The sequence below is a fragment of the Paramormyrops kingsleyae genome, chromosome 3 (assembly GCF_048594095.1).
Source record: "Paramormyrops kingsleyae isolate MSU_618 chromosome 3, PKINGS_0.4, whole genome shotgun sequence".
Taxonomy (NCBI): domain Eukaryota; kingdom Metazoa; phylum Chordata; class Actinopteri; order Osteoglossiformes; family Mormyridae; genus Paramormyrops; species Paramormyrops kingsleyae.
The window spans coordinates 27,000,625-27,025,486 of record NC_132799.1 but is presented as its reverse complement, the minus strand read 5'-3'; the positions used below and the strand labels follow the sequence as shown (position 1 = coordinate 27,025,486).

The 24,862-nt window shown below is 51.7% G+C and overlaps 1 protein-coding gene across 4 annotated transcripts; it reads left to right on the top strand.

Annotated features, from left to right (window-relative positions):
* The first annotated feature begins 142 nt into the window (after positions 1-142).
* On the top strand, positions 143-24,381 carry LOC111857092 (chromatin remodeling regulator CECR2-like). 4 transcript variants are annotated; one of them, XM_072710000.1, is made up of 17 exons: positions 143-451; positions 12,945-13,039; positions 14,145-14,328; positions 14,570-14,688; positions 14,835-14,924; positions 15,107-15,153; positions 15,370-15,530; positions 16,775-16,858; positions 16,949-17,087; positions 17,880-18,009; positions 18,133-18,170; positions 18,514-18,605; positions 18,714-18,840; positions 19,448-19,818; positions 19,970-20,098; positions 20,185-20,932; positions 21,503-24,381. In XM_072710000.1, the coding sequence occupies exons 1-17, from the start codon at positions 332-334 to the stop codon at positions 22,759-22,761; spliced, it is 3,933 nt and encodes a 1,310-aa protein (XP_072566101.1). In that variant the 5' UTR covers positions 143-331; the 3' UTR covers positions 22,762-24,381. The 4 variants fall into 4 exon arrangements, with proteins under 4 accessions (XP_072566101.1, XP_072566100.1, XP_072566099.1 ...); XM_072709999.1 differs by having other exon boundaries at positions 18,514-18,629; XM_072709998.1 differs by having other exon boundaries at positions 18,514-18,840; positions 19,973-20,098.
* Positions 24,382-24,862: the final 481 nt, after the last annotated feature.

Genomic DNA, 24,862 nt, shown 5'->3' with positions numbered 1-24,862 from the left:
GACTACACTAGTATAATGTAATGAACGCAGTAAGTAAAAGTTCTATAGTTATAATGTAACATTCCCAGCGTGACACACTTCGGTTAATTCATTAGCCACCCCCCTCTCTCGAGTTGGTAGAGTCTCCCCATCTGTTCCCGACTTGTGAAATTCAGACTACAACAGACTGTGGCCGCCTCACCAGGTTGCAATGGCAACTGATTGGTTGCAACGTCAATAATAACTTTGTTACGTTCAGAAGAGTTGCAGTTTTATTTGACACAGGCTGCCTGAATTGATTAGAGGTATCACCTCTAATGTGAGCAACAAATTTACCATTTCCAGGTGGAAAATGTCCCGGGGACGTATAATTTCTGTGGAAGAGATTCAGTCTTGGTGGGAACTCCCGGCCATAGCCCACTTCTGCTCACTTTTCAGGACTGCATTCAATCTTCCAGACTTTGAAATTGAGGTAAAGAAACAGTTCGTTTAGATAAGTGATATGGGCATGCGTGCGTTTTCCATACATTTGTATACGTGTGATCTCGGCGAGGTCCGCTCCAAATTTAACTATTTGACAACCTGTTTACCAAATTGTTGTTCGGTTATTGATTATGTTGTGTCAAAATAAACATTGGGACAATTAAGCTATAATACGTTAAACTTTGTATGATTAGTTTTTTGATGTTTATTTTTTTCTGCACAAATAGCTTCCTTTGTAAATTTTTGCCGTGTGATTGGCTATGATTGTTTTCATTTTGTAAGCTAATATTGTTGTGCATGAATCACTTTTCACCTAATATCTAACAACGATGAATGTATCGCTGGCTTTAATTCTGCAGCTTGAATGTCAATGTTACATGCTTACATTCATGTTAAAGAATCACTACCATGCATACAAGGAAAATCAAGTCCAGAATTATGTGCTTATTATCCATATATACTTTAGAAACCAGTCAGGTTTTTTGTGTTGTTATATTTCAATAATGATATATTTTGAAATGATCTACCTTTGTGGGTGAGCAAATGACCAGTGATGTTCCCTTTTAATCGCTGGGATGACTGCAGGCATATGCCGTTTGGAGAAGGGTTTGTGGGGGACTGTACGTGCGCTGTTACACACTATCAATGGGAATAACGGTGCTTATCAGTATGTCTACGACACTAACCGCACTGAACGCTCTGACTTGCGTTAAATCTAATATCAAAAGTTAACGATTGCGGTAGATTTGCTTGATTGTGGATGCATCCGATTAATAAAGTGACAATTGTTTTGATCCTTTAAGAACAGATAGGATTCTCGAAGAAAATAAGTAAGGTCAATATCACGCATCAGTAATCGCCCCCTCCTCAACATCCCCTCACAGGGAGTATTAAAATCGCATCGCTTTGTTGTTTGGCGAGCGACGAGGTTGTCTGCTTTTAAGATGCGTTTTAAATGTTTCTGAAATTTGACTTGTTCATTTTAATCTCAGCGCATTGTCTTGCGTTAAGATGTAGCGGCGTCGCACCGCCAGCTAGCCGCACCTGGGTGCACGCGCCAATTGAGATGTTGGGGGTAGCGGCTCGTACTGGGGTCGTCCTGACCGTCGTGCTTGGTCTCCGAGCCTCACTAAGCAAATAATGCATCACTAATGCGATGAGTGTTTGGGAGCTGCTCATTTTAACATTAATGAAGGTGGTGTGCAAGATTTAGCACTTTATTTTTTCCTTTCAAGGGTGCACTTGCATTCCACTTGGCAAACATGGATTAAAATATGAACTTTTTTCCCATGAGAAGAACGTGGTGCAAAGGCGTTGTTACCTTATTGAAGGTAAATCACCTGCATAGAACATTATATTGCGCAGCTTTAACTCAAGGTTGTGTGAAGTGTTGTACAACACTTTCTTAATCATGCACTGATCACATTCCACCTGCGCGGTAAATGTGCAGCTGAATTGAGACTGTAAACCGTCACTCATGTCCAGAAACGATTGCCAATGAAAAGAGAGACAATTTAGTCCAGTCCACTGCAGTCTGTATACACAGAGGTCGTATGTGTAGTCTATGCGAACTTTATTTTGCATACTGCGTTTAGGGCAATTTGGTTACATGAACTTTCTTTTTTGTTCCACAGCTGCAGTCCTTAACACTGACGCACGTAGCCTGCGTACACGCACCGTATATCCCCCTGGTGTCTCAAACGCCTAATAATGTCGTTTGTGCCAGCGCCACCGTGCTGAAAGGTAATCGCTAAGACAGAAGCGATTTTGGGACTGGCAGGCGTTGGTGTCGGTGCATTAGCTGTTAAGCAATCTGTGAAAAACCTTTTAATAAATGAAGCCTTTAATTGGCAATGCATCATCTCTAATAGCTGCGTTCTCTTCACCTTGGGCTCACAGATGTCGCACATGTCACAGCTTGTGGTAAAATTGATTGTTGCGTTAAGTCCACAGTTTATTCTGATTATTAACAACGATTTCTTAGTGCCTGTGACATGGTGCCCAATACGTGCGGAAAGCGTTTTCTGCACGACTGGATTTTACGAGTCTGTAACCACACAACACTGACAGCCTGCGTTTTATGCGTTTAGATATGTAGAAATTCTATAACATAAAATAAAATGTAAAGGTATATACGCGATGTACGAAGTTCCCCTACGAGATCATACTTATCCATGATGTTGTGAACAGACCAAGATTAGGACGGTAATCAATTCTTCATTTAAGGCCGAAATGCTATTTAATCTTGAGCGTACTATGTTAAGAGTTTGGGGGGGCTGTAGATAAGTTCAGAGCACGGGCGATCTGGACAGAATAAGGCTGCCCCATTTGGAGTGTGTTCTATATCGGATGGTACTAGGGACACAGAACTCCATTGTCCTGGCTTGTAGCTCCACCTTCCATAGGTTGTAAGGGGAACTATCACGGTGTGTGTTCGCAAGCTTGATGACCCTGAACCGACATGAAAAACCCACCGGTGCAAACGGACCCCAGGTTGATTATACGCTGCACATATATTCATTACAAATTGTGTGTAAATGACGACTACAAAAAAAAAATAGTCACATGGTCCGTCATTGAGGATGAGAACAGAGCGGAGACAGGACTCAGTTGGACTCAACTGGTTTGATTTCTTGCTTGTTACTGTTCATTGTTTATATTACCACATTATTCTCAATGCTATGAATGCAGTATATCACGTTTGAGTTTTAAGAGAAAGCTGATTTGGTGTTCGGAATAACGGTCACGCTTCATTGATTACTCTGAGGAAATTCCTCTTCTCACCTACCTTGTCTTGCTCTCCATGACAGAGATGTAGGTAATAGCACACTTGGCAATGAAAGGAAGCCAACATACAGCTGGGGGTTAGGGGCCTTGCTTAGTGGTCCACTGATGGGACTATTCTGCTGAGGCCAGGGCTCAAACTAGCAACCTTCTGTTCATAGGCCGCGAGACTTAAGCCACTGAGCCACAGACTTTTGCTTGAATTTTGTGATATCACACCCAGGTATTCTGGCAGCTTTGCCGCATTCTAAGGAAGTGAAATGAATTAAACCAGGAATCGAGCTTTGTTTGGGGTTTGTTTTAAGATGAAGTTCGAAGCGAAAGTTGTTTCAACAAACATCAGTCTTTCATTTGCAAAATTAATGACTGTTAGCAGGGGGCATAACGGTGAAGGACTTCCTGAAGGTTGCTGGCTTAATTGACAGGAGGAGCCTAGTTGCAGTATCCTTGATCAAGATACCTGAATTACTCCCGTAAGAGAGCCACCGTTATGAAAGGGCAAAACAAAACCTTACACTTTTCTCCTTCTGGTAAAAGCAACAGTCAAGCAATTACATGCAATTTGATCTCTGAGGCTTTTCTAAACTGAAGTAAACAAATCCGTATTTGATACGGATTGGCACAATAACTCACTGGTTCCCATCGACCCTTACTGCAATGAAAGGAGTCTGGTACCATTTATTGCTCCTTGGAGCGAGCTGGTGTATGTGGCAGTATGTTTGTGTGCATGATGGGCACAGTTTTGGGTCTGTATAAGCATAGGATTTCATGTATCGCTAAAGGAATAAACATTAATAAGCCATTTGTGAAATTAAAATCAGAGTGAAGCCCCCAGGTGTCCTTGAGCTCTTGCAAACAGAAACCTATGCAGGTGTGGGCCGTGTTTGGGACCGGCCGCGGGCGTGGGCCGCTCGTGTGGGACCGGCCGCGGGCGTGGGCCGCTCGTGTGGGACCCGCCGCGGGCGTGGGCCGCTCGTGTGGGACCGGCCGCGGGCGTGGGCCGCTCGTGTGGGACCGGGCGTGGGCCGCTCGTGTGGGACCCGCCGCGGGCGTGGGCCGCTCGTGTGGGACCGGCCGCGGGCGTGGGCCGCTCGTGTGGGACCGGGCGTGGGCCGCTCGTGTGGGACCCGCCGCGGGAGAGACTGCCACCAGGCAGAATGGGGAGTTCGGATGTGGAAAGAATGCAGTGCTGCTGTTCATCTGGCCGCCTCAGCCTTGGCACAGGAACCATCCCCACTGTGGCATGTCAGCAGCAATGGAAGGGGGATCCTACGGATCAGTCGCATGTTTCGGTGATGAGTAAAGCTGGTCACAGTACTAAATGAGCTTTGAAGCACTGGCAGAGTTGGGGGAAATATGTATGTATATCCTAGCGGATGTCAGGGGAAACCTTCCTTGCCGCCTGTGTTATGCCACATGCAGATGAGCCTGGTTACGTCAGTGAGGCTTCAGGATGACAGTATCCGGGAGGTTGAGGGCCTGGGTTTGTGGCAAGGCCTCCCCACAGACCACTGAAGGTCACATAGTGGCCTTACGGATGAAAGATTATTTTAGGTAGATTGGAAGTTCTGTCAGATACAGTAAAGGTCCATTGTGTGCCAAAGCAGCTGGTAACTAGAGACCTTTTATCTCCCCCACGTCTAAGGCCCTTTAACCTTGGGTTTCCCCAAAGACGGTGAGGGGATGTTGCAGTGATACCAGGATTTAGCTCTCTGGTGTATCTGAGTTTCGCTTCAGCACATCAGTCAGCCTTCTCACAGTAGACCTGGAACAGTTTGCCTTTCTTGCAGAAGGTTGTCTGGTGATGGTCATTGGACTGACGGGCCTGAATACTATTGGTAAAAGTGCTGAACTAGTTTTATCAGATTTAAAACCTTTCCAATTATCTCCAGATGCTCCAGCCAGGGTGTTTTACTGATCACTGGAATCAGTGAAAAAACTGGAAAAACTAGAAAACAAAATTAAGAGGCTTGCTTTGAGAATGAATCTCAAATCGGTTAAAATATACAGTATGTTTTAACAAAAGGACAGTAACCACTTACTACCACAAAAAAACGGCTCATGGGGACAGCCCAATGCTTTTCCAAGAAACTAAGGTAGATTTTTATTTTTTTTTAAACAAATACAAGCATCTCTGTGTTGTTGGGAAAGAGTCAGTTCCTCTAGTCTTCCAAAATTCGCGCAGCTGTACTAAAAACCACTCATTCCCAACACTTATGCACAGAGCACAAAAACTCAGACGGTCATGTTTCTCGTGCTCCTCTTGGTGAAGACACAAATGTCTAATGAGATTCATGGTCGTGAATACTTTAGCAGATCATCCTCCACAAACAGCTTGTTTTGCACAACAGATTGCAAATGACAAATATTTCAGCTTTAATAGCAGACCAGAGATGACATAGTACCACTATTGTGCTTGAAACTTCATGCATTTTAAGTCTTAAACACACATATTGTACGTCATAGACAAAATCGGTGTTTGAGATCGGTCAAATTAAAGGCCGTTGATCAGGTAATTAATACTGAAAATTGGCTGTCGACCTATCAGAGAATCTCAAGAGACAAGTGGCTACATTTGAGTGTGGATGACTTTGAGGATGTTCTGTTCCCCAATGGATTTTCTTTCCCCAGTGCTGAGATTGTGTGAGATTTGGTTTTGAGTACAGTTGAGCTGGGTTGCCAGAGCAGGTAGAGAAGAGGAGGGGGATGCAGGAATGGGTCATCTGTGCCCAGGATGAACAGGCGCCCTCTCCAGTAGGCAGGCCTTCAGCTGTCCGTGCTGATCTGGCATTCTCTCATCCCCACATGGCCCTTCCTGTTCCTTCAGCAGCCACGTCCAGTTGGTACATTCCTGTCCGGAACATCATGCTCACACGCTCGTCACTCGTGCCAGTCATGCAAGATGGTGACTTGAGCAGCAGAATGCAGTGTTTGTGAGAAGAGCACTTATCTTTCCTCACGTTGAAGGACATTGGTGCCGTAATAACATATTAAAAGTGCAGAGAAGATACTCTGGTAGGAGATTTCTTGCTGCGATTATGATGTGTGATCATCCATCCATCTTCCAACTGCACATCCTGCCCAGGGTCATGGAGTGTGATATTTTAATAAGGAATTTATTCTAAAAACATTTTAATGGCCTGGTGACCCTGACCAGGATACGTGGTGGGAAGGTAGCTGGAATATTATAATGATACATGATCTGATCACTGCCAGTCATTCCTCAGTCACGCCCAGGACACATCACACAGTGTTGCTCCCAGAGTCTCCATGGTTTGTGGAAATTGGACACAGTGAGCGGAGACCCAGTCAGGCTTAGTCTGATGTGGGGTGGGGTGGGGTGCCCAGCCCCCCCCCTTTGTCTGAATGGCACATACCTGACCTCCCAGCAGTGCAGCAACAAACCCCACAATTCCCTGTGCCTTCAGGAAGCTCGGCTGAAAGACGCTGGACAGACCAAATGTGCTGTGGCCGGGGGGGACGTGTGGGTGGGGGCTGCTTTTGTGGCACAGTTCTGTTAGCATACATCTTCATTATCTGACTGATGTTATCTGGTGAAGTGGGGGGGGGGGGGTGTTAAGCCTCTTTCTGCAGCCATTTATTTAATGTGGAACTCCCCCGTTGGGGGTAATTTGTTTTAAGGGCACATTGATTAAAACTCAGTGGATGATTCTATAGGCACCTTTTCCACAGCAATAAGCAGAGGCTGACCAGCTGGTAGGTTGGTGTGCCGGACAGTGAACCAACAGTCCCGCCAGCGTGGGGTGCCGTCACAGCGCTCTCTGTGTTGTTGGATGGCGCAAACACGACCCCAGTGAATTAAGGCACTGGGGTGATTCTGGGAGTCCGGCTTGTTTGTTTGAACTTGGTGGCCAATTAAACTCTGAAGGCTGTGGGCTGGCGGCCCCCAGGCTGTCGTGAAGGACTGTAACTGGCCCCCCAGGGCCCCTCCGCGGCTGCTGCATGGCTTGAATGGCACCCAGCAGACACTGAGCCTGTCTGTGGTCACGTTAATTCGCTGTGAAGGTTATTCGGCGGGATGATCAGGGCCTCGTCCTGGTGTGCAAACGGGCGAGGAGGAGCTGTGAATTCTCACACGTGGTCCGCACCGTGTTTATTTTAGTGTGCAGTCTGCAGATTCTTCCTGTGGTACAGCAGCGAATGCAAGCTGCAGTAAAACCTACATTGAAGAAGCCTTTATTGTTTAGTGAAGATTAGCATTAATAAAACCTGAAAGGGGTTAGTTATAGGTAAGACGTTTTATGTCTCCAACATCCAGTTTGAGTATGTTGGAGTATATTTTAGGCTGTGTTTTATACCGTTCGTCATACTTAATTACTCTCCCTGACCCAAAGTGATAGTCTCTAATTCTAAATGGTCTTTCAGCCTGGAAATTGGATCTGTCAGTTCGGGAATCACCCTCAACCCTGGTGGTTTCCATGTACCGTCTCTCACCTGCCTGTACACAGCACTAGCCACTGCCCTTCTATAACGATAACTGATAATCATCCCTAATTAAGCCTGTGTGGGCAGCAGCTGTCCCGGACGCCGTGACTAACCCCCGATGGTGACTCGTCCTCCCCTCCCACCTTGAGAATAAAGGTTTTTTGACTCGCTGCCATATTCCACATGTTTCATTATCCTCTTGTAGACGGTGCTCCTCTCATTGAAGGAGGAGTTTATTACCCAAAGGTCTAAATTTGAGGTGAGACGTCTCCCGTTCATTTATATTAAGAACTGGACAGTACATTTCTGTTGATGGGAAAATGTGTTTTGTTGGTGATGGAAGGTTGCTGGTTCAAATCCCAGGTCACCATTGGTTCCCTAACCCCAGGAACTGTCCGAGCCTGCCTTTTCAAGAATGTTTGTTGTTTTGGATAAAAGAATCTGCTAAATAAATATAGGGGGGGGGGCACGAAGCCCCAGGAGAGGCCTTGTGATTTGAGGAGGGCCTTTTTCATCTAAATAATCAGTTCATCCAGTGCTGGGGAGATGCATCCATGCAGCAGTCGCATGTAGCATTTTAAGACAAGGTTGGGCAGCCCAGTAAGCCGACCCATCTCACCCATCTCTCCAGCCCGGCATGGTGACGCATCCAGCTCTCACGCATCATTCTCTCCTGCGGCACGCCCAGTCAGCACCCACCCCCACCCCCAGCCGGGAATGACAGCTGAGCACATGCGTGAAGGTTGTGTGTAGGGGGGGGGTTCTGCAGCGGCGTGCAGATGTGGGGGGGTGTTGAGAGCCAGGCAAGCACTGGGCCTGGCTTCAGTCGCTTCCATTGTTGGCGTCCCCATCCCCCCATATCCCCCCCACCACATGTCATCAGTTTGGGTCAGGCCTCTCCATTGGGTCTCTGCTCAACGGCTCCTCAGGGGCTCTGCTGTCTGCTGTGCATTCAGGACCAGGGAGGAAACACTGGGAAGATCATTGAAACCCATGAGTAGCGCATTTTGTAACATTTTACTATGAGGTTCTGTCTTGCACGTTACCATTAGATTATGTACTGTTGATTAGAAACGAGATTAGAGTCGTGCAGTAATTTTGATGCAAGATGGCGAGACTCGTACATGAAGCTTGGAGCTGGGGACAGTGATGTGGGGGGGGGGTGTGGTATGGTATCTGGCGGGAATGTCACTGCACAGCCGCAGCACTGCAGGTGGGGGGGGGGGGGTTGCGCTTGAAGGGCAATGGAGAGCTATGGCCGTGGGAGACGTGTGGGATGAAGAGGAGGTGGAGGAGAAGGAGGGTGAGCGAGGTGGGCCTCCGATCTCGGATTTAGGAGGGTCGAGAGGACCGGCTCTGACAAAGGCACAGCCGGATCCGCACTGCACCTCTCCTCTGGGGCAAACTGTTCCTTTATAGAGAAATATTACCTTTGTAAAATCCTCTTAAGATGGGCTCGCTCCTTTCTTCAGATCTGAGGCTGGCAGCGCTTTTCTTAAAGACTGGAGTTGCGCCTGACCGGATTTGGGGGAGGACAAAAGCTAAGCAGACAGCTGTTTGGCCTTGGTATCATGAGAGGCTGAATCGGATCAAATGCTACATTTCCCTTCACTCCTGCTCAGGCATGACAGCATCCATGCTAAGCCTCCCCAGCTCTCACCTGGGCCTCGGTTCAGCCATTAAGTTAGACTCCAACTCAACAGTAACTCGTTCTGTAAAATCCAAACTACACTACACTCATGTATGCATTAATTAGCAAGAGTTTATCCTGATGATCCTCAGCTGATGAATTCCCAATTATCTCCTTTGGTGTAGCGTTGAAGTAGCTCAAGCAACTGGACCTCAGGTGGTGAGTAAGGTCTGTAAATTGGACTGGCAGCTGGATGTGTGTTTGGGGAAACATCTGGAACTCACATCCTTCTGGTCTTTGCTTGTGGTTCTGAGCTCTCGCCATACATGTCCCCTGAGCTCTCGTTCTGACAGGTTGGTTCAGCCTAGGCCCAGTCTGCAATCTGATGTAGAAAGGAGGTCTTCTCACTCATGATAGAGGGTCACCCTCACCCTCCTCCTCTGCTCCTCCCTCCTCCGCCTCACTTTATGATAGTCACCTGCAGAGTGACCTCATTAGCAGGATCCCCCCCCCCCCGCACCTGCCCCTGACATTGAGACAAAGCCCCCACAACCACACCACCGGGGAGGCTGACTGGAACGGCTTCTTCTGGGCCGGGATCCGCAATAAACTTTAGCTAGTGGTCCCAGGGTCAGGATGTTTAGATTGGAGTTGGGGGGGTTGCCTTTTGTAGGAAAGGCCATTAGTCAGACCATTAAGCTTGCTCCCTCCCTCCCTCCCTCCCTTCCTTCCTTGCTCGTTTTCCCCTTCAGTCCCAAATCCATGCTGTCCTGCAGTCCGTTGATGCGGAGGGAGTATGAGAGTCATGCCGATGGGCTGTGATGCGTTCCTGGTGGCTGGGCCGGGATCCACGGCCGAGCAGCCAGAGGTCAGAAGTACAGTGTGGCCGTAGCTTGTAAATGGGACGTGTTTGTGTCTTGTGTGGAAATCTCTCGTCGCTCCCCACTGGTTACTAGTTGGCAGCTCTCTGCAGGAGGATTAGTGGGCCGTGGAACAGGCGCCATATTCCATGCATTCTTGACCTGGTCCGACAGGAGCTCTGTTTGTGCTGAGACTTTGCAGGGCTAGGCTGTTTTAGGTTCTAGAAAGCACCCGTCTTTGTGCAAGGGAGCTGTATAAATGGATACTGAATGGGTATTGGCTGTCCTCGGAGGGAGCCGTGTCATGTGATCTAGTGGAATTCAAATGTCCTGGACCTACTGATCATCTACTCATCTGTTAATGCAAGCCCTTTGCTCCAGGTGTAACCGTGCTAGATTTGAGATTCCTGTCAGGTTGCTTCCGTGGGGTGTCAGAGCTGATGAAGATCGGTTTATCATGAGATGGGGCTTGACAGTCTTTGCTCGGGGCTGGGATAGGGAGGGGGGGGGGCATTGATGACAGTGTTTGCATTACCTTTGACCTTTGGCTCACTTTGAGAGGAGGCTTGTTGAGACAAGTCACCCCCCACATTTGTCTTCAGCCAATGAATGGTACGTTCCATTAGACTCTCTGTCCATGGCTCTCTGGAACTCACATGCCTTCACCCTCTAATCCTTGGGCATTGTGGGCCTACTTGGGGGAGCGGGAGCACGTTTGATCCCTGCCGTGGACACCTCCAAGAGCGGCCCAGCTGTGCTAAGGGGGCGGGGGGGGGACGTTCAGCAGCCAGTTTAATCAGGACGCGTGTTAAACGGCGGCCCGAGGTGGGAGTAGGAGACGCCGGGAGCCTGAGAGTCGAAATAAAAGACACATGCAATATTAATTCGGCCCTTCTTCATCATCTGAACTGCTGAATTTCACTTCAAAGGGAGAAAGGGGTGGTGTTAATCCAGCGAGCCAACCCCCCCCCCCCAGCTGGCCTGGGGTCTGAAGTGTGATCAAAGTGTGGCCCGTCCTGATGAATGGGTGCTCCCTGTGGGCGGGGCAGTCGGGGGCGGAGGTGTGTGGATGGGGGCTGTCAGTGGGGCGGGGGATCCGGCCGTCCGGCGGAAGGGAGAGCAAGCTGGTAATGAGGGGCCCTGCATTCCTCATGGTCATCCGGGCCGGCATGGACCAGGGAACACACACACACACACACGCACAAAGATCTGTAGTCATATCTTTGTGGGGATCGCTCATTCACTTCTATGGGCAACATCCCAACAATGACAACCATAACTCCCACCCAGCCCTTAACCATAAGTAACCAAACAAAATACAAAATGTAGTTTTTTTGATTGCATTTGCAGATTTGTGTAAAATTGAGTTTGTAAAATTGAGTCTTTAGCCACTTTGATGCGTCATTCCGGACCATTGCACAGCCCCTTCAGTGCAATCGAGTTATCAGTGTGGTTCACATCTTATTGGGTCTGGCAGAAGCCACTTGCCGTTTGTGTGATGTCCCACTGAAACACTGGTACCCTGGGCCGCCCCCCCTGACCATACCCCCCTGGGCCGCCCCCCCTGACCATACCTCCCTGGGCCGCCCCTCCTGACCATACCCCCCTGGGCCGCCCCACCCGACCATACCCCCCTGGGCCGCCCCTCCTGACCATACCTCCCTGGGCCGCCCCACCCGACCATACCCCCCTGGGCCGCCCCTCCTGACCATACCTCCCTGGGCCGCCCCTCCTGACCATACCTCCCTGGGCCGCCCCCCCTGACCATACCTCCCTGGGCCGCCCCCCCCGACCATACCCCCTGGGCTGCCCCACCTGACCATACCTCCCTGGGCTGCCCCCCCCGACCATACCCCCTGGGCTAGACGGCCTGGCGTCTCGCCTGAACACGGACATGACCACCTCATCCTGTTTTCCACCCTACTCTGCTCTCCTGCCCTTCTTCCTGCTGACTGTGGTCTGCTGGCTTCCGCCCCTTGCCACAGCTGCGAGGTGTGCGCGGTGACCCCCAGGTGACCCCACCCCCTCCCCCACCCCGCGTGACCTGGGCGGCCCACTGACTGCTGTGTCAGCCGCTCCGATGGGGGTGGTCGGCGGAGCGGGGGAAGGCTACACGGTTTTTGGTGTAGTGCTGTTGGGCACGTGGGAGTTGAAGAGCCGTGAGCTGAAGCGCTATCTGCGGGGTGAAGGGGTGCCCCCCCCCCGTCTGAGATTGCTGATGTAGGGGTGATTTGACTTCTGGGACTGGGTTCGAGTCACTACCTCTGTGGAGTTTGCGTGTTCTCTGTGTGTCGTCGTCGGGGTTTTCTCCAGGTTCTCCAGTTCTCCAGCTTTTCTCCCCACAGCCCAAAAACAATGAGTTGGGGCCTTGCTTTGTGCCCCATGGATGGATGGATGGAGTGAGTGTCCGGCGCTAATGATGCTATTGTTGGCACCCATGGTCTACAGGTTACTCTCTACATTAGTAACGCTTCATAAGCGCTCAGTCGTTAGTGGTTTATTATGCGGGGGGTCCGAACTTGAACCCCTGTCTTTTGTTTCATGGCGAGAGAGCCTTGCTCATTTTAAAATTCTTTTTGCTTTTTGTTTTCTTGTAAATCAAACTTCCGCCGGTTCCATGGTAACCTCGGAATGTCCGCCCCGGTCATGTGACCGCCCTGCCGTGCCCGCGAGCCCCTTCCAAGCGGGCGGTGCCGTTTCAGACTGCCGCAGCGGCGAAGGCTGACCTCCCGCTGTCCTTGCTCTTGTCCTCCCTCTGACAGGAGCTGGAGGAGGCGCTGCTGAAGCAGGACCGTGACTTCCTGGCCAAGCTGGTCTCCTCCCTGCTACAGGGATGCTACCAGCGCTCTGACATCACGTGAGTCACCGCCTGAGTCCCCCCCCCCCCCCCGTGGCTCTTAGGGATGCCGTGGGCACCTCCTTTGGATGTACTCGGCAATTTTCAAGGTTCCGCTGCCCCATCCATAACTCTAGCTTTGTTTTTTTTTTCTTGAGCTGGAGAATGGTGGCCCAGGGGTAATGCAAATGGTAATGAGTGGCCCCTAATTTTCATAGGCGTGCATCCGAATCCATCCGTCTTTTCTTATTCCCATGCATTGGGTGGATTTGTGTTGCTTTCAGGACTAGGGGTTGTGGGTTTGGCAATGGAGAGGCAGAGGCTGACGAGTGCCCCCCCCCCGTACCCCCCAATCCCTCTACCAGCCCCCGGCAGTGCAGTGGCGATGGTGGCAGGATGGAGCCTTTTATTGGATGAGACGGCCACTAGCACCCAGCTGGTGGGGGTGCAGTCAGCCGTTTGACTTGGGAGGGGGGGGGCATTCTTAAAGCTGTTCCTTTCATCTGCACACATTACAGAAGGGGGGAGCTGGAGTGGGGGGGAGGCCAGTGGGGAACGTGGCTACATTGTGAGAGAGTGCACACAGCATGATAAGCCTGTTTCAGCCTCCCCCCCCCACACACATACACCCATTGTTTTTCTGTTGTCACACTAGTCCCCCCCCGCCCTGAGCTTTTGCTTGTCTTCATCTGAGCAGGACCTGGGGTGTTTGTGGCTCTGAATTAATCAGACTGACTCGACCCAGATCCAATGCACATCCGCAACCCCCCCCCCCCCCCCCAACCCGACCCCTGCCCATATTCAGAGAAAATGGGACACAGGCCAGGGCTGAAAGACCAGCTGTTTACACCCTCACTGGAACCAGTGCAGTTTGATGGGACTTTCTTGACTTTCTTCGACTGGACTCTCAATGGTCCCAACACACAATGACACAGAGGATGTATGATTCGGTACCAGGGCCACTAGTTGGGTTTTTGTGACAATGGCATGAAGTATAGAGCAAGCAGCACCTTCTTTCAATAAACTGTGACTTAAAGGAAGACCTCAGTGCTGCTTTGGTTACAGTTGTGCCATCGTCAGTTCTGCTCACATCCACACTCTGTCCTGCTCCTACCTGAATCTTTAGGCCACAGGCCTTCAGCACTTACCTCGATGACATCATCAGCTACCGTTGGGAGCTCGAGGAGGGCAAGCTGAACCCATTGAGACAAGCCCCCTTTGAGGCCTTACCCCCCCGGACGCAGGTGGACCTCCTACACCAGCTCTGTGACTACCGCCTAGATGCCCCCGATGTCTTTGACCTGCTCAAGGTATCGCTCAAAGTGGAAAATTAGTGGCCACTGATTGCAGATGGGCAGTCAGTCTCTGGTGTTGTGTGCCGTCTGAAGAAGCTTGTTTTGATTCCTAGCGGCCATGGAGACGGGCCTTTCCATGCACCCAGTGCCTTGTAAACAAATCTCAGTCATTTCATAAGCATCTGTGCTTTTGGTGAGTGCTGCAGTGCTTTTGCCCAGTGAACAGAGCACTGAGTAACTCCCAAACTGAACGCAGGGCCTGGATGCCGACAGTTTGCGTCTGGAGCCATTGGGGCAAGATGGAAACGGTGCCCTCTACTGGTACTTCTATGGCACACGCATGTACAAGGAGGAGCCAGTAATTGTGAAGCCAAGGTCAGAGAGGTTCTACCTGGGATTGCGAAATGTTTGCCTCTGTCTAATCTTCAAACAAAGGCCAGAGTCATTGGTCAAGGATAAATCTTATCAAAAGTCGTTGCATAAACTTTAATCACTGACGCCTCAGTATCTTGTCCCTGTAGTGAAGTCCCTGAGGTGAGATTGACAGAGAAGAGAAAAAGGGGAAGGCCACCGAAGAAGAGGAGGAAGAGGCTGGCAGAGATGGAGCACAGGTAGAACCTCTGCCTGAAGCCCTCAAGCGTGATGGTGCTCGAATAGTCATTGACTTGGTTACCAGGTGTCGTATTCTCAGTACACTGGCTTAAGCTCTCTAATAACTCCCATCATCTATGGTAGCTGTACATGGTCTTCAATGGTGTCAGGCTATTTTTAATACATCTGCTCTCTTTAACAGTGTGCTGAACTCAGCACAAGTGAACGAGGTTCAGGGTGTCCAGCCAGGTGAGCAGATCTGCTAATGGATCTCACCTCTATTCTGTCTCTCACCCCAAGTAGTTCCTGTGATCAAATGCAACCTTGAAGGTGAATGATAATGAGATTAAAATGAACATTAATTACTTACATCTTTGATGAAGGTGTTGGTGAGTCTAGGTTTGTGGTGTAAAGCTGAAAAACTGCTCATGATGGCGATGATGATGGCAGCGTTGGCTTCCTCAGAGCGGGAGCGAGGTACCTGGTCCTTGGTGTGTGACACGGAGGAGCAGTGGGTCAGGCTGGCCGAACGCCTCAAAGACGAGCTCTCGCCCCAGGATCGGCAGCTGTACCGGATCATCAGCCAGAACTTCCTCCCCAAGATCGGCAGCATGATCGAGCACAGAGTGGGTTTGCAGATGTTTTGCCCGGCTCTCTGCGCCACTTTCGGGCTAACGCATGAGCGGCAATCCCCCCTGCGAGCGGCCATCTTTTTAACGTGGATTTATGTGCTGTACAAATCTAGCGTGAAATTAGGTTGGTAGATGGTGGCTGAAAGGCGTGTGTGTGTGGGGGGGGGGGGGCAGGTAAGGGACCGGAACCACACGTGTGAGGGAGAAAAATGTAAGCACCCCTCGCTGGCTCTTCACCAGTAAAGTGAGGTTTGACACTGATTCGCGACGCCCGTTAGATGCGGCAGCGACCCGCAGGACGGAGGCAGTGCGGAGCTTCACTGGATTTACTGCATGCCCACTTGTCATCTTGGAGTCTCGGGACCTCTGCCTGGGTGGAGCTTGCAGCAGATATCGGCTAGGCCCCCACTGCCCCCCCCCCCCCCCCGCACCACCACTTTCCACATTTGCTTTTAGGTTGAGTTGGGGCATGGCGGGGATCCCTGATTGACCGCTGGTTATTGTGCCAGCCATGGTCTTGGATTACCGGGCCTGGATTACTAGCCGCTGACTGTGCTGTCAGGGTAGAGAGTGGGTGGGGTTGGGGGCCCCGGTTGGGGGGCGGGGGTAGTGTTCTGGGCTTACCTTGCTGGCGGTGTGGCTGACTGATGGTCACATGATCTACTTACGTCTCGTCCCATCTCGTTCTGTAGGGCCCTCAGTGCCTAAAATGGATGAAACAATTTAATTGGTCTGTTTTTTTTTATTGGGGTGGGGTTAGTGTTGCCCCACATCACCAGGGTTGATGGCTCAAATCCCATCTCCTTTGTGTGTGTGTGGAGTTTGGATGTTCTGCCCATGTTGTGTGGCTTTTCCACACAGGGATCAATAAAGTATCATTCTGTTTGTTCATTCTGTTCTGCCTTTGCAGTCCAAAGACATGCATGAGCTGTCTGAATCACCCATAGCGTGTAAATGTGTGTGTAGTGTATGTACCATCCACCTTGATGCCCTGTGCTTCCTGGAATAGACCCAAGGTCATTATGATCTTGTACTGAATAAGTGGATGGATGGTTGGATGGATGAAGAGCAGTACAATCAACAGGCTTAAAAAGTATCTGCTTATGCCTCATAGTGACACAGATTTCCTGTCCTTGTTGGGATCTCTGATGCTAGTTAGCCTTAGCATGCTTTATGTGAGCGCGAGCCTGTTCTAGTCTGTTTCAGGCCTTTGATGGAGTTTCTCATTCTCCTCTCAGGAAAAGGAACAGAAGGAGAAGCTCCTGGACCCTGACCCCTTACACGACCCACGCCACGTCTCCGTCGAGCACATCGCTAACAGGGTAAAGAGACCCCCCCCCCCCCTCCATCGGTGCCACATGGGACAGAGACCTGTGGACACTTACAGCCAACGTTCACGTGCGTTTACACAGGAGGCAGCCGAAGCTGTGGTGCGGGAGGAGTGTCTGACGAAGGTGGAGGAGAAGGAGGAGGAGGAGAGGGAGGAACTGGCTGCGCTGCACTGGGAAGAGCAGAAGCACAAGGACCAGGAACGGCTCCATGCTGTGGAGGGTGAGGGACAGGGGGGCTGGATCCTCGGGGGAGGGCAAACCGCAGGAGTGCATTCCCAGGGTTGGGGACGGAGACGCGGAGGAGGTGATGAATGCTGCTCCTACGAGGTCAGGGCCGTGGAGAGTGAGAGACACACAGCCGGGGGGGTTGTGATGGATACGGGGCCCTGGGCAGTCACCAGGGGGTGAGAGGGTGCGGGCTGGGGGGGGGGGGACGCAGGAGATAATATATCGCTCAGGTGTAGTTTTATCAGTCTTGTGCTTAAACCAAAGGAAGTATATGTGTGGGGGGGGGGGTTTCTCTGTCACGGCGTAACCCAGGGCGAGTGATTTATTACCGCGCTTATAAATAATGCATGACGCCTCACTCAGCCCCCTCCCGGCCCGATGTCCGGGTGAATCATGGTTGGGATGCTGTGTGGGGACATCCACCCAGCTCATCTAAAACCGTCCCACCCCCCCATGTCATCTGTCAGGGGTTAATTAACTTTTGATCCTAATTAATGTATTATAGATTAACAGCAGAACCTGTCTCGGGGGTCCGGTTTGTGCGGGTTCCTTTCACAGCGGGGGAGTGCGGTCCTTAGCGCCTGTGCGCAGAGCTGCCAGCGCATTCCCCGTGATGCACTACTGCTCAGCTCTGCGTGGAGATGCTCGAGCTCCAGGCTCTCCTGGTCCTCCTGGTGATCGCTTGACTTTGCTGGGGAGGACGAGGACGAACGGCTTGCCTGGCCTGGGGGTGGAATTTAACATCCCGTTTTGGGTCCCCCTCCTCTTCCTCGTCTTCCTCCAGCGCGAGCACATCGACGGCGGCAGCGTGAAGAGAAGGCCTGGCTGCTCTCCCAGGGGAAGAAGCTGCCGCCCGATTCCCCGCACCTGGAGCCTCGCTGCGCCGCCCGCTGGGTCCACCGGACCAAGGCTTTGTAAGGCCTCCATCCGAGCATCGCTTCACCTCCTCACCACAGGCCATGGTGGGACCCCAAAGTGTCCCCCATATCGTGAAATCCACCGAGCAGCTGATAATTTTCCCTTACCTTGTCTTACAGCTTTGAAATCGATGACGATTACACCGCTTTGTACAAAGGTAGGAGTACACGCCTGAATCCAGAAGGTGGCGCCGTTATCTCCACTGTTGGGCCCTTGAATAAGACCCCTAACGCCAAAAACTGCTCCAGCACCCAGGAGAAAAAGACTGACTTCACCCTGATGGGGGAAAACCAAAGAATTTCTATGTATCTGCACTTGTGTCAAGTATCATTGGTTAAAAACATGTTGGTCGACTGTGAAGATGGTCTATGTCGGTCCTCCTCCACTGGGGGCGCTGTGCTCTCTTTCCCATCCAACCCATTAGGTTAAAGTCACACTAGTGACTGCATGAGGAAACATGGTCACCCCTACATGTTCTAACCAGCATCGATGTCTTTCAGTGCTGGAGACCATCAAGGCACACAAAGACTCATGGCCTTTCCTGGAGCCAGTGGACGAGTCCTTCGCTCCCCACTATCACGAGATCATCCAGGTGAGCGGAAGACCGGGACGGAAGGTGAGCAGAGATGGTTTAAGGTTGAGGATGTTGTTTGTCTTCCCCTCATCTATCACGGCACATGGGTATGTTTTCGTTCGCAAGACGCCAATGGACCTGTCCACCATCGAGAAGAAGCTGAACGATGGGGAGTACGTGGCCAAGGAGGAGTTCGTGTCTGACGTCCGGCTCATATTCGAGAACTGCCAGGAATACAACGGCGAGGACAGCGGTGAGGTCCCTCCCTGCCCTGAATTTCCATCCAGTCGGTCACCTTCGGGATTTGTGTGGTGGGGGAGACCCGTAGAGTCCATGTGTTTTTATTTTTTCTTTTTTTCTTTTTCATTTTGACATTCAATTAACTGTTCCGGCTTTGCTAAGCTTTCTCCAGCATGGAGCAAACTGGCGTGACACAGCCGTGATTAGAGAGGAGAGTGGGAGTGGATGGCTTTGGCTCTTCATGCACTAAAACCGCTGCATTTTTCACCCAAAAAAAAAAGCCTGCGGGGCCTGTGTGCCCGCAGTAAAGGTTGCGGTGAAGGGGGCGGCCTGACTTTGATTAATGGAGAGCGATCCAGCTGTCCTTTGGCTGAGAGGGGTCCAGCGGTGCCTGGAAGCCAGCGAGGGCCCTCGGAACATTCCGGTCAATGCCTTAGCTATGTTGGGGAGGGGGGCTTCCTTTTACATCAATGCAGGGGTCAGAGGTCAGAGCGAGTCAGTGGGTTGGCTCAGGGAAGATGGGGAGGTATGTGTGCCGTGACGGCCTGCCTTTACCTCCGGGTCCTCGCACCGTCATGGCTGATAAATTAAGGAGCCGCATGTGTGTCCTGCGGCCCCAGAGTACACGGCCATGGCGCGCTCCCTGCGGCACTGCTTCTGCAAGGCCCTGCTCAAGCATTTCCCCGGGGACGACTGCGACACGGACGACGACTTCCACACCGCCGTCAAGGACCGCGAGTACAAGGACCACCGGCGGGGACGAGGCGCCAGGTCCCGCGGGGCCCTGGACCGCCTCGCACGGGCCTCTGGGCCGGCCCGGCGCCGACACGGGCCTCTGGGTGGGAAGGGCAGCAGGGCGCCCCCAGTGGAGGAGGACAGACACAGAACCTCTTCGCAGCGTACCGACACACCCCCATGTCCACATGACTCTTCTCCCACGCCCCCTCCGGGACATGACCCCACCCCCAGGGTCTGCCAGACAACTGACCAGGTTAGTGCTGTGGTCTGTAACCATCCCTAAGAACTAGTCTAGTCCTGGGAATGCAAATGATGTGCATGAGGAGGGATGCGGGGCCTCGGCCCCAGCGCCGGAGCACGTTATATACCCATCAGCCTGGGTCCTGCTTCCCTTCTGGCTGCAGCAGCACTCTGGCTCCCAGGAGATGCCTCGGCCGACGGCTGCAGACCCCCCACTAGAGCTCCCTGAACAGAGGACCCCAGAATCCTGCTCTTGGGCCCCTAATTCTCAGCCTCCAGGCTCCAGCATGCAGGTAAGCCCTCAGGTTCTTTTTGAATCCAATGCGCTGTAGGTTTGCTTATGCCATATAACTATGTGTGATTCCCCTCTGCTCTCCAGCGCCCCCTAGGGGAGGACCATCACCTTGAGCCTCATTTCCTAATGGGCCCCGTGGCCCGGCACTTTAAACCCAGGCAGCAGCCCCACACAGGGCCCCTCCATGGTCCGTCCTTGGGCCCAAGGCCTCAGCCTTTGCAGTGTGGGGGTCTATGTGCCCCCCCACCAGAGGGCAGCACATACCCCTCCCGCCTCCTGCCCAAGGGGCACATGGGGCATCCCTGGGGGGACAGACCCCAAGCCCCAGGATCGGGGCCGCCGTACCAGTCCTATGGTTGCTTCTATCCTCCTGGGAAAGGTTTGGTCGCCTCGTGGACCTCGACGAACGGCCAAAGGTCAGCCGGACCTGCCGTGCAGGATCGTGCTGTCAGGAATCCCCCGACCCAATGCGCCTTTGACCCTGATGTGGCCAGACATCCTATGCCCCTCAGAACCTGGTCAGAACTGCCCCCGGGGTATGGGGCGCCCCCTGCTGTCAGCTCCCTGCACCCCACCCCCGACCAGCCCCCCATACATCCTCCACCTCTGGGCGGCCCAGAAGCCCTTGTCCTCCAGCAGCTGTGCTCATCCTCCAGACGCCCAGATGGCATCTCCTGCCCACCGCCCCCCCGGGACGGCAGCGGTCTCCAGCAGCCTCCGGCTCCTACCCCTCTCCCGCAGTTGAATTCTCCTGAAAGCTCGCTGCTGCGGTCCAGCGGGGAGCCGGGCAGACATGGGCACTCTGCCCACCGGCTGGCTGCACCCCCCCAAAGTAAGAACAACCTTCGCTCCATTAGTGCCTGCTGTGCCCTCGTTAATATTAATGCTGAGAAATCCGTTCAGACACGTGAGGCACGGCGTCGCCTTTAATCACGTCAGCGCAGCTTGAAATGGGGGAGAGTGTGTGTGTGTGTGTGTGTGTGTGTGTGTGTGTGTGTTTGCTCTCCAGGCTTTTCCATTTTCTGGTCTTTGCCGTTTCCCTCAGACATTTCTGAGCTGATGCTGAAGAACCTGAACATAAAGTCTTACAACAACCAATTCATTTTGGTTAATTAAATAATGTACATCATCATATATTTCAGTTTATAGAAGGGGCGTATATGGGGGGGGCCCAGGGGCATTGGGAGAGTGCCTCTGTATGAATTATGTCCCCCATATGGCGACCCCACCTTAAAAATTCTTTTGGTTCTGTCATATTGAATTACGTGAATAAAATAAAAGCACACTTGCAAATTACTCTGAAATTTTAGGCCATAAAAACCATGACAAAGTCCACTGTCCCAAAAGTGGCCCCTCGGGGTACCAGGGTGACACCAGTGACAGTCTGTCCTCGCTTCCACAGATGAGCCAAACCATCCAAACGGAGGCGTGCAGACCCCCCCGGGCCCAGATCCAAGGAGGCGGACCGATGGTGGAGGGAGGGGCTTGAAAATACACGGCTGGGAGCGGGGGTGCACCCTGCAGCCCGTCTGTCGCGTACTGCAGGGGGCGCCTCTGCACGTCTCTCCGCAGGCTGCCGTCTCGTCGCTGCCAGCCGGCTGTCCCGCCCCCCAGCCCCCGGTGTGGCCCAACCCGGCCAGACATGCGAGCCAGAGGCCTGAAGAGTCCGCAAGCCGCTGCCTCCTCCCCATCGCCGGTGCTGTGAAACCCGCGCAGCTAAACACACCGACCGGCACTCAGCACAAGCAGGCGCTCTTCAACCCCGAGATGCAGACGTTACTGGGTAGCCATGGCAACCAGTTCCACAATGGACTGGTGCCTTCTGCTAATCCAGTTATGCCTCACCACTCCCAGGGGCGGGACAGGGAGACCGTGTATCCGTTTAACCTGGGCAGGCCCACGGACGGACACTATAGTCGGCCAATGGGAAGACTATCTCCCTCCAATCAGCAGCCCTTTCCCTGTCAAGCACCGCCTCAAAGCATGAACCCCCAACAGAGACCTGCTCACTATGCCCATTACCACCAGCAAAGGGAGCCCTACCCCTACCAAATGGGCCAAAGCAGCCCCACTATATTCCCTGCGTACCAGCTGCCGGGATACGGCCTGCAGCCTCTGCGATCCCGCGGCGCTGGAGGCTTTGCCACGGGCGAGTGGCCTGGATCGTCGCCCCAGACCTGCCTCCCGGTATCTTCCGGGACGTACGTACCTGTTTCCGGCACGTCCCCGCGGGCCGTGGAGGGCTCCGACGCGAGTCTGCTGTCGCCCAGCTCCCTGCCAGAACTCCCGCGATGCAGCCCGGTCAGGCCGGCCTTGGTGGAGGGGGCGCTGGATCGGCCCGGGAGTCCAAAGGACATACTGGACCTGGACAGTCACACCTCAGCAATATGTCGTCTTGCCTCCCAACCCCCCCATGCTGCTGGCTACAAATACACCCAGTGCACCGCTCCCCCCCACCCGATGTCACCCCCCCGTTTCTGTGCTCCTCAGCGCCCCCCCCCCAGTCTGCCAGACGCCCTTCGCTGGCCCCAGTGTCTGCCTTTCGCCCCCGAACAACCTGCCATGCCCTTTTTCAGAGCCCCCCAGTCCAGGGACCATTTCAAGGGTGTAATGGTCCAACAGAGGGTTCCGGTGCCTGAGCACTATGTCCATCTTGGGTGAGCGCTGGGTCAGTCCGTGTATTTCTAAATGCAGAGGACCAGTCGTGATCAGGCCCGGTCAGAGGCATTAAGACGCTCATTGTGTGAACATCTCAGGCGGACGGACGTGTCACATCAGACCTTATGAGAGATTTCAGTTGAAAATTGCTGGCTGACCAAGAAGCATCCCATGTGAAGAAGAGAAATGATGTTTCTGCTTTGTACATCTCCGAATAAATTGTCATATTCCTAAAAAATGTCTTTGACCAGAAAATATGTAATGTTTTATATATGTTTTTATACATTAAGAAATTCAGTAAAAATCACAAAAAACACACAAACAAATGAGAGTGTCTTAATGGGTGTTTCTTAACTGTTAACTGCAATTAGAGAGGTGTTCTCCACAGCCGATGTGATCCCTTGGTTGTGTACCTCACCATCTGCCCTTGGAAAACGAAGATCGTCTCCCTGTTGGAGAAGCTTCACATCAGACCTGCCTTGTGCAGCTGCCGCATGCCTACAGTTCAGAGTTGGCCTGCACATCTGGAGGACCTGCAGCTGCACAGATGTGTGTCTGCGCATGCCGTAAACCCACCCAAGCTTCTGCAGTCCTGAGTGATGGATTTCCACTTCATATGAGAGTACAGCAAAATGTCGTGGTGCTACTCTGTTGGAAGAGTCAGTTGACCTTCTGTATTGATTTGTTCAACCTGTCCCTCGTTCTTATGACTCCTGCATATCTCTGCGTTTTGTTTTGCCTGAGGCAGACCACGGTCTCAGCCCTGGCTCCATCTCCTGTGGTTTTTCTTTGACCTTGACACAAGAACTTTTATTTCTTGCCGAATGAGTCCCTTAATGTGCCAGCGGACTTTCACTTCATGTTTGTTCCCTTCCCCCCACCCTGTCTGTCCTTTATTGAAAAGGGAACTGAATACAATGATAAACCTTTTGTCTCCTGCACACTTCCTGTGACGTGGCCCTTTGGGTCAGCAGTCAGGCACTGTGCGTACGGCCGTCTTGAGGAACAAAAGTTACAGAAATGATACTTGCTGAATGTTGTAAATAATTGCAGAGGTAAAAAATAATTGATTCCTGTATGAAAGGACAGAAGTTTATTGGGGGGCCTGTTCATTTAGACTCTTGGTGCATTTCCTGCCTAAGCACCCTGGTGTCTCATGTATCCATCAGCAGCACCTCTGCATCTCCTGAAGCCCGCCAGTTCTCCCCGTGCCGGTTCTCCCCGTGCCGGTTCTCTCTGTGCCGGTTCTCCCAGTGTGCTGCCTGTGGATCTTCATGGCTGATATTTCATCCTTCGTTCTCCCCTCGGGATCACATGGATTCAGACACAATGTCATACCACGGACATGTCCTGCTAACGTAGCGTGTTGTCTTTTTATTTTTCCTTTTTTAATTAAAAAAAACAAAAAAACTGTCCACCACTGTAGGGCTGTTAATGGGTCCGTCTCTGTGTCCAGATGTGGTTTTCACAAAGAATACCCTGTATTTGTACATGTGCTTTGTCAAATGTCACATTTTTATTCAATATTCATCTTTCACAAAATGTAAGGACTATGGAATTCCATCTTTAATGATATTTCCCATAACCAGTTTGTATAATAGGATAATATTTTTATTACTGAAATAAAATTACACAGTTAGACATTGTACTGGTGCTGAAAGCTTTTTATTCTGCATGTTTCCTAAAATTCCCCAGTATTGCTCTTTGTGGGAAGTTGATTTGAGGTTGGTGTTTGAGATTAAGAGTTACGGTGACGACTGCATTCCAGGAAGCACATGGCACAAGCTAGGGTGCAAAAATACAACAGGGGGCGCACTCACACACATCCCGAAGGTAACTGGAGACACACATGCACCCAAATCTTTGGACTGAAGGGGCATGAGTGTCTGAAGAAAGTCGACACATAATCGGTGAGGTTTGTCTAGTTGGCCCAGACAGTCTGGCAGGGCTACAGTCTACTGTTACAACTCCACAGGGAGAGGGATGGTGTTAGATTAAGTCTTAATGCTCCTGTGAAAACTGCAGCATTAGAATAACAGCCGATTTGCTGTCTCAGTCAATCTGATCTCTCTTTTGTATGGTGGCTCGACTCATGCTGTGCTAA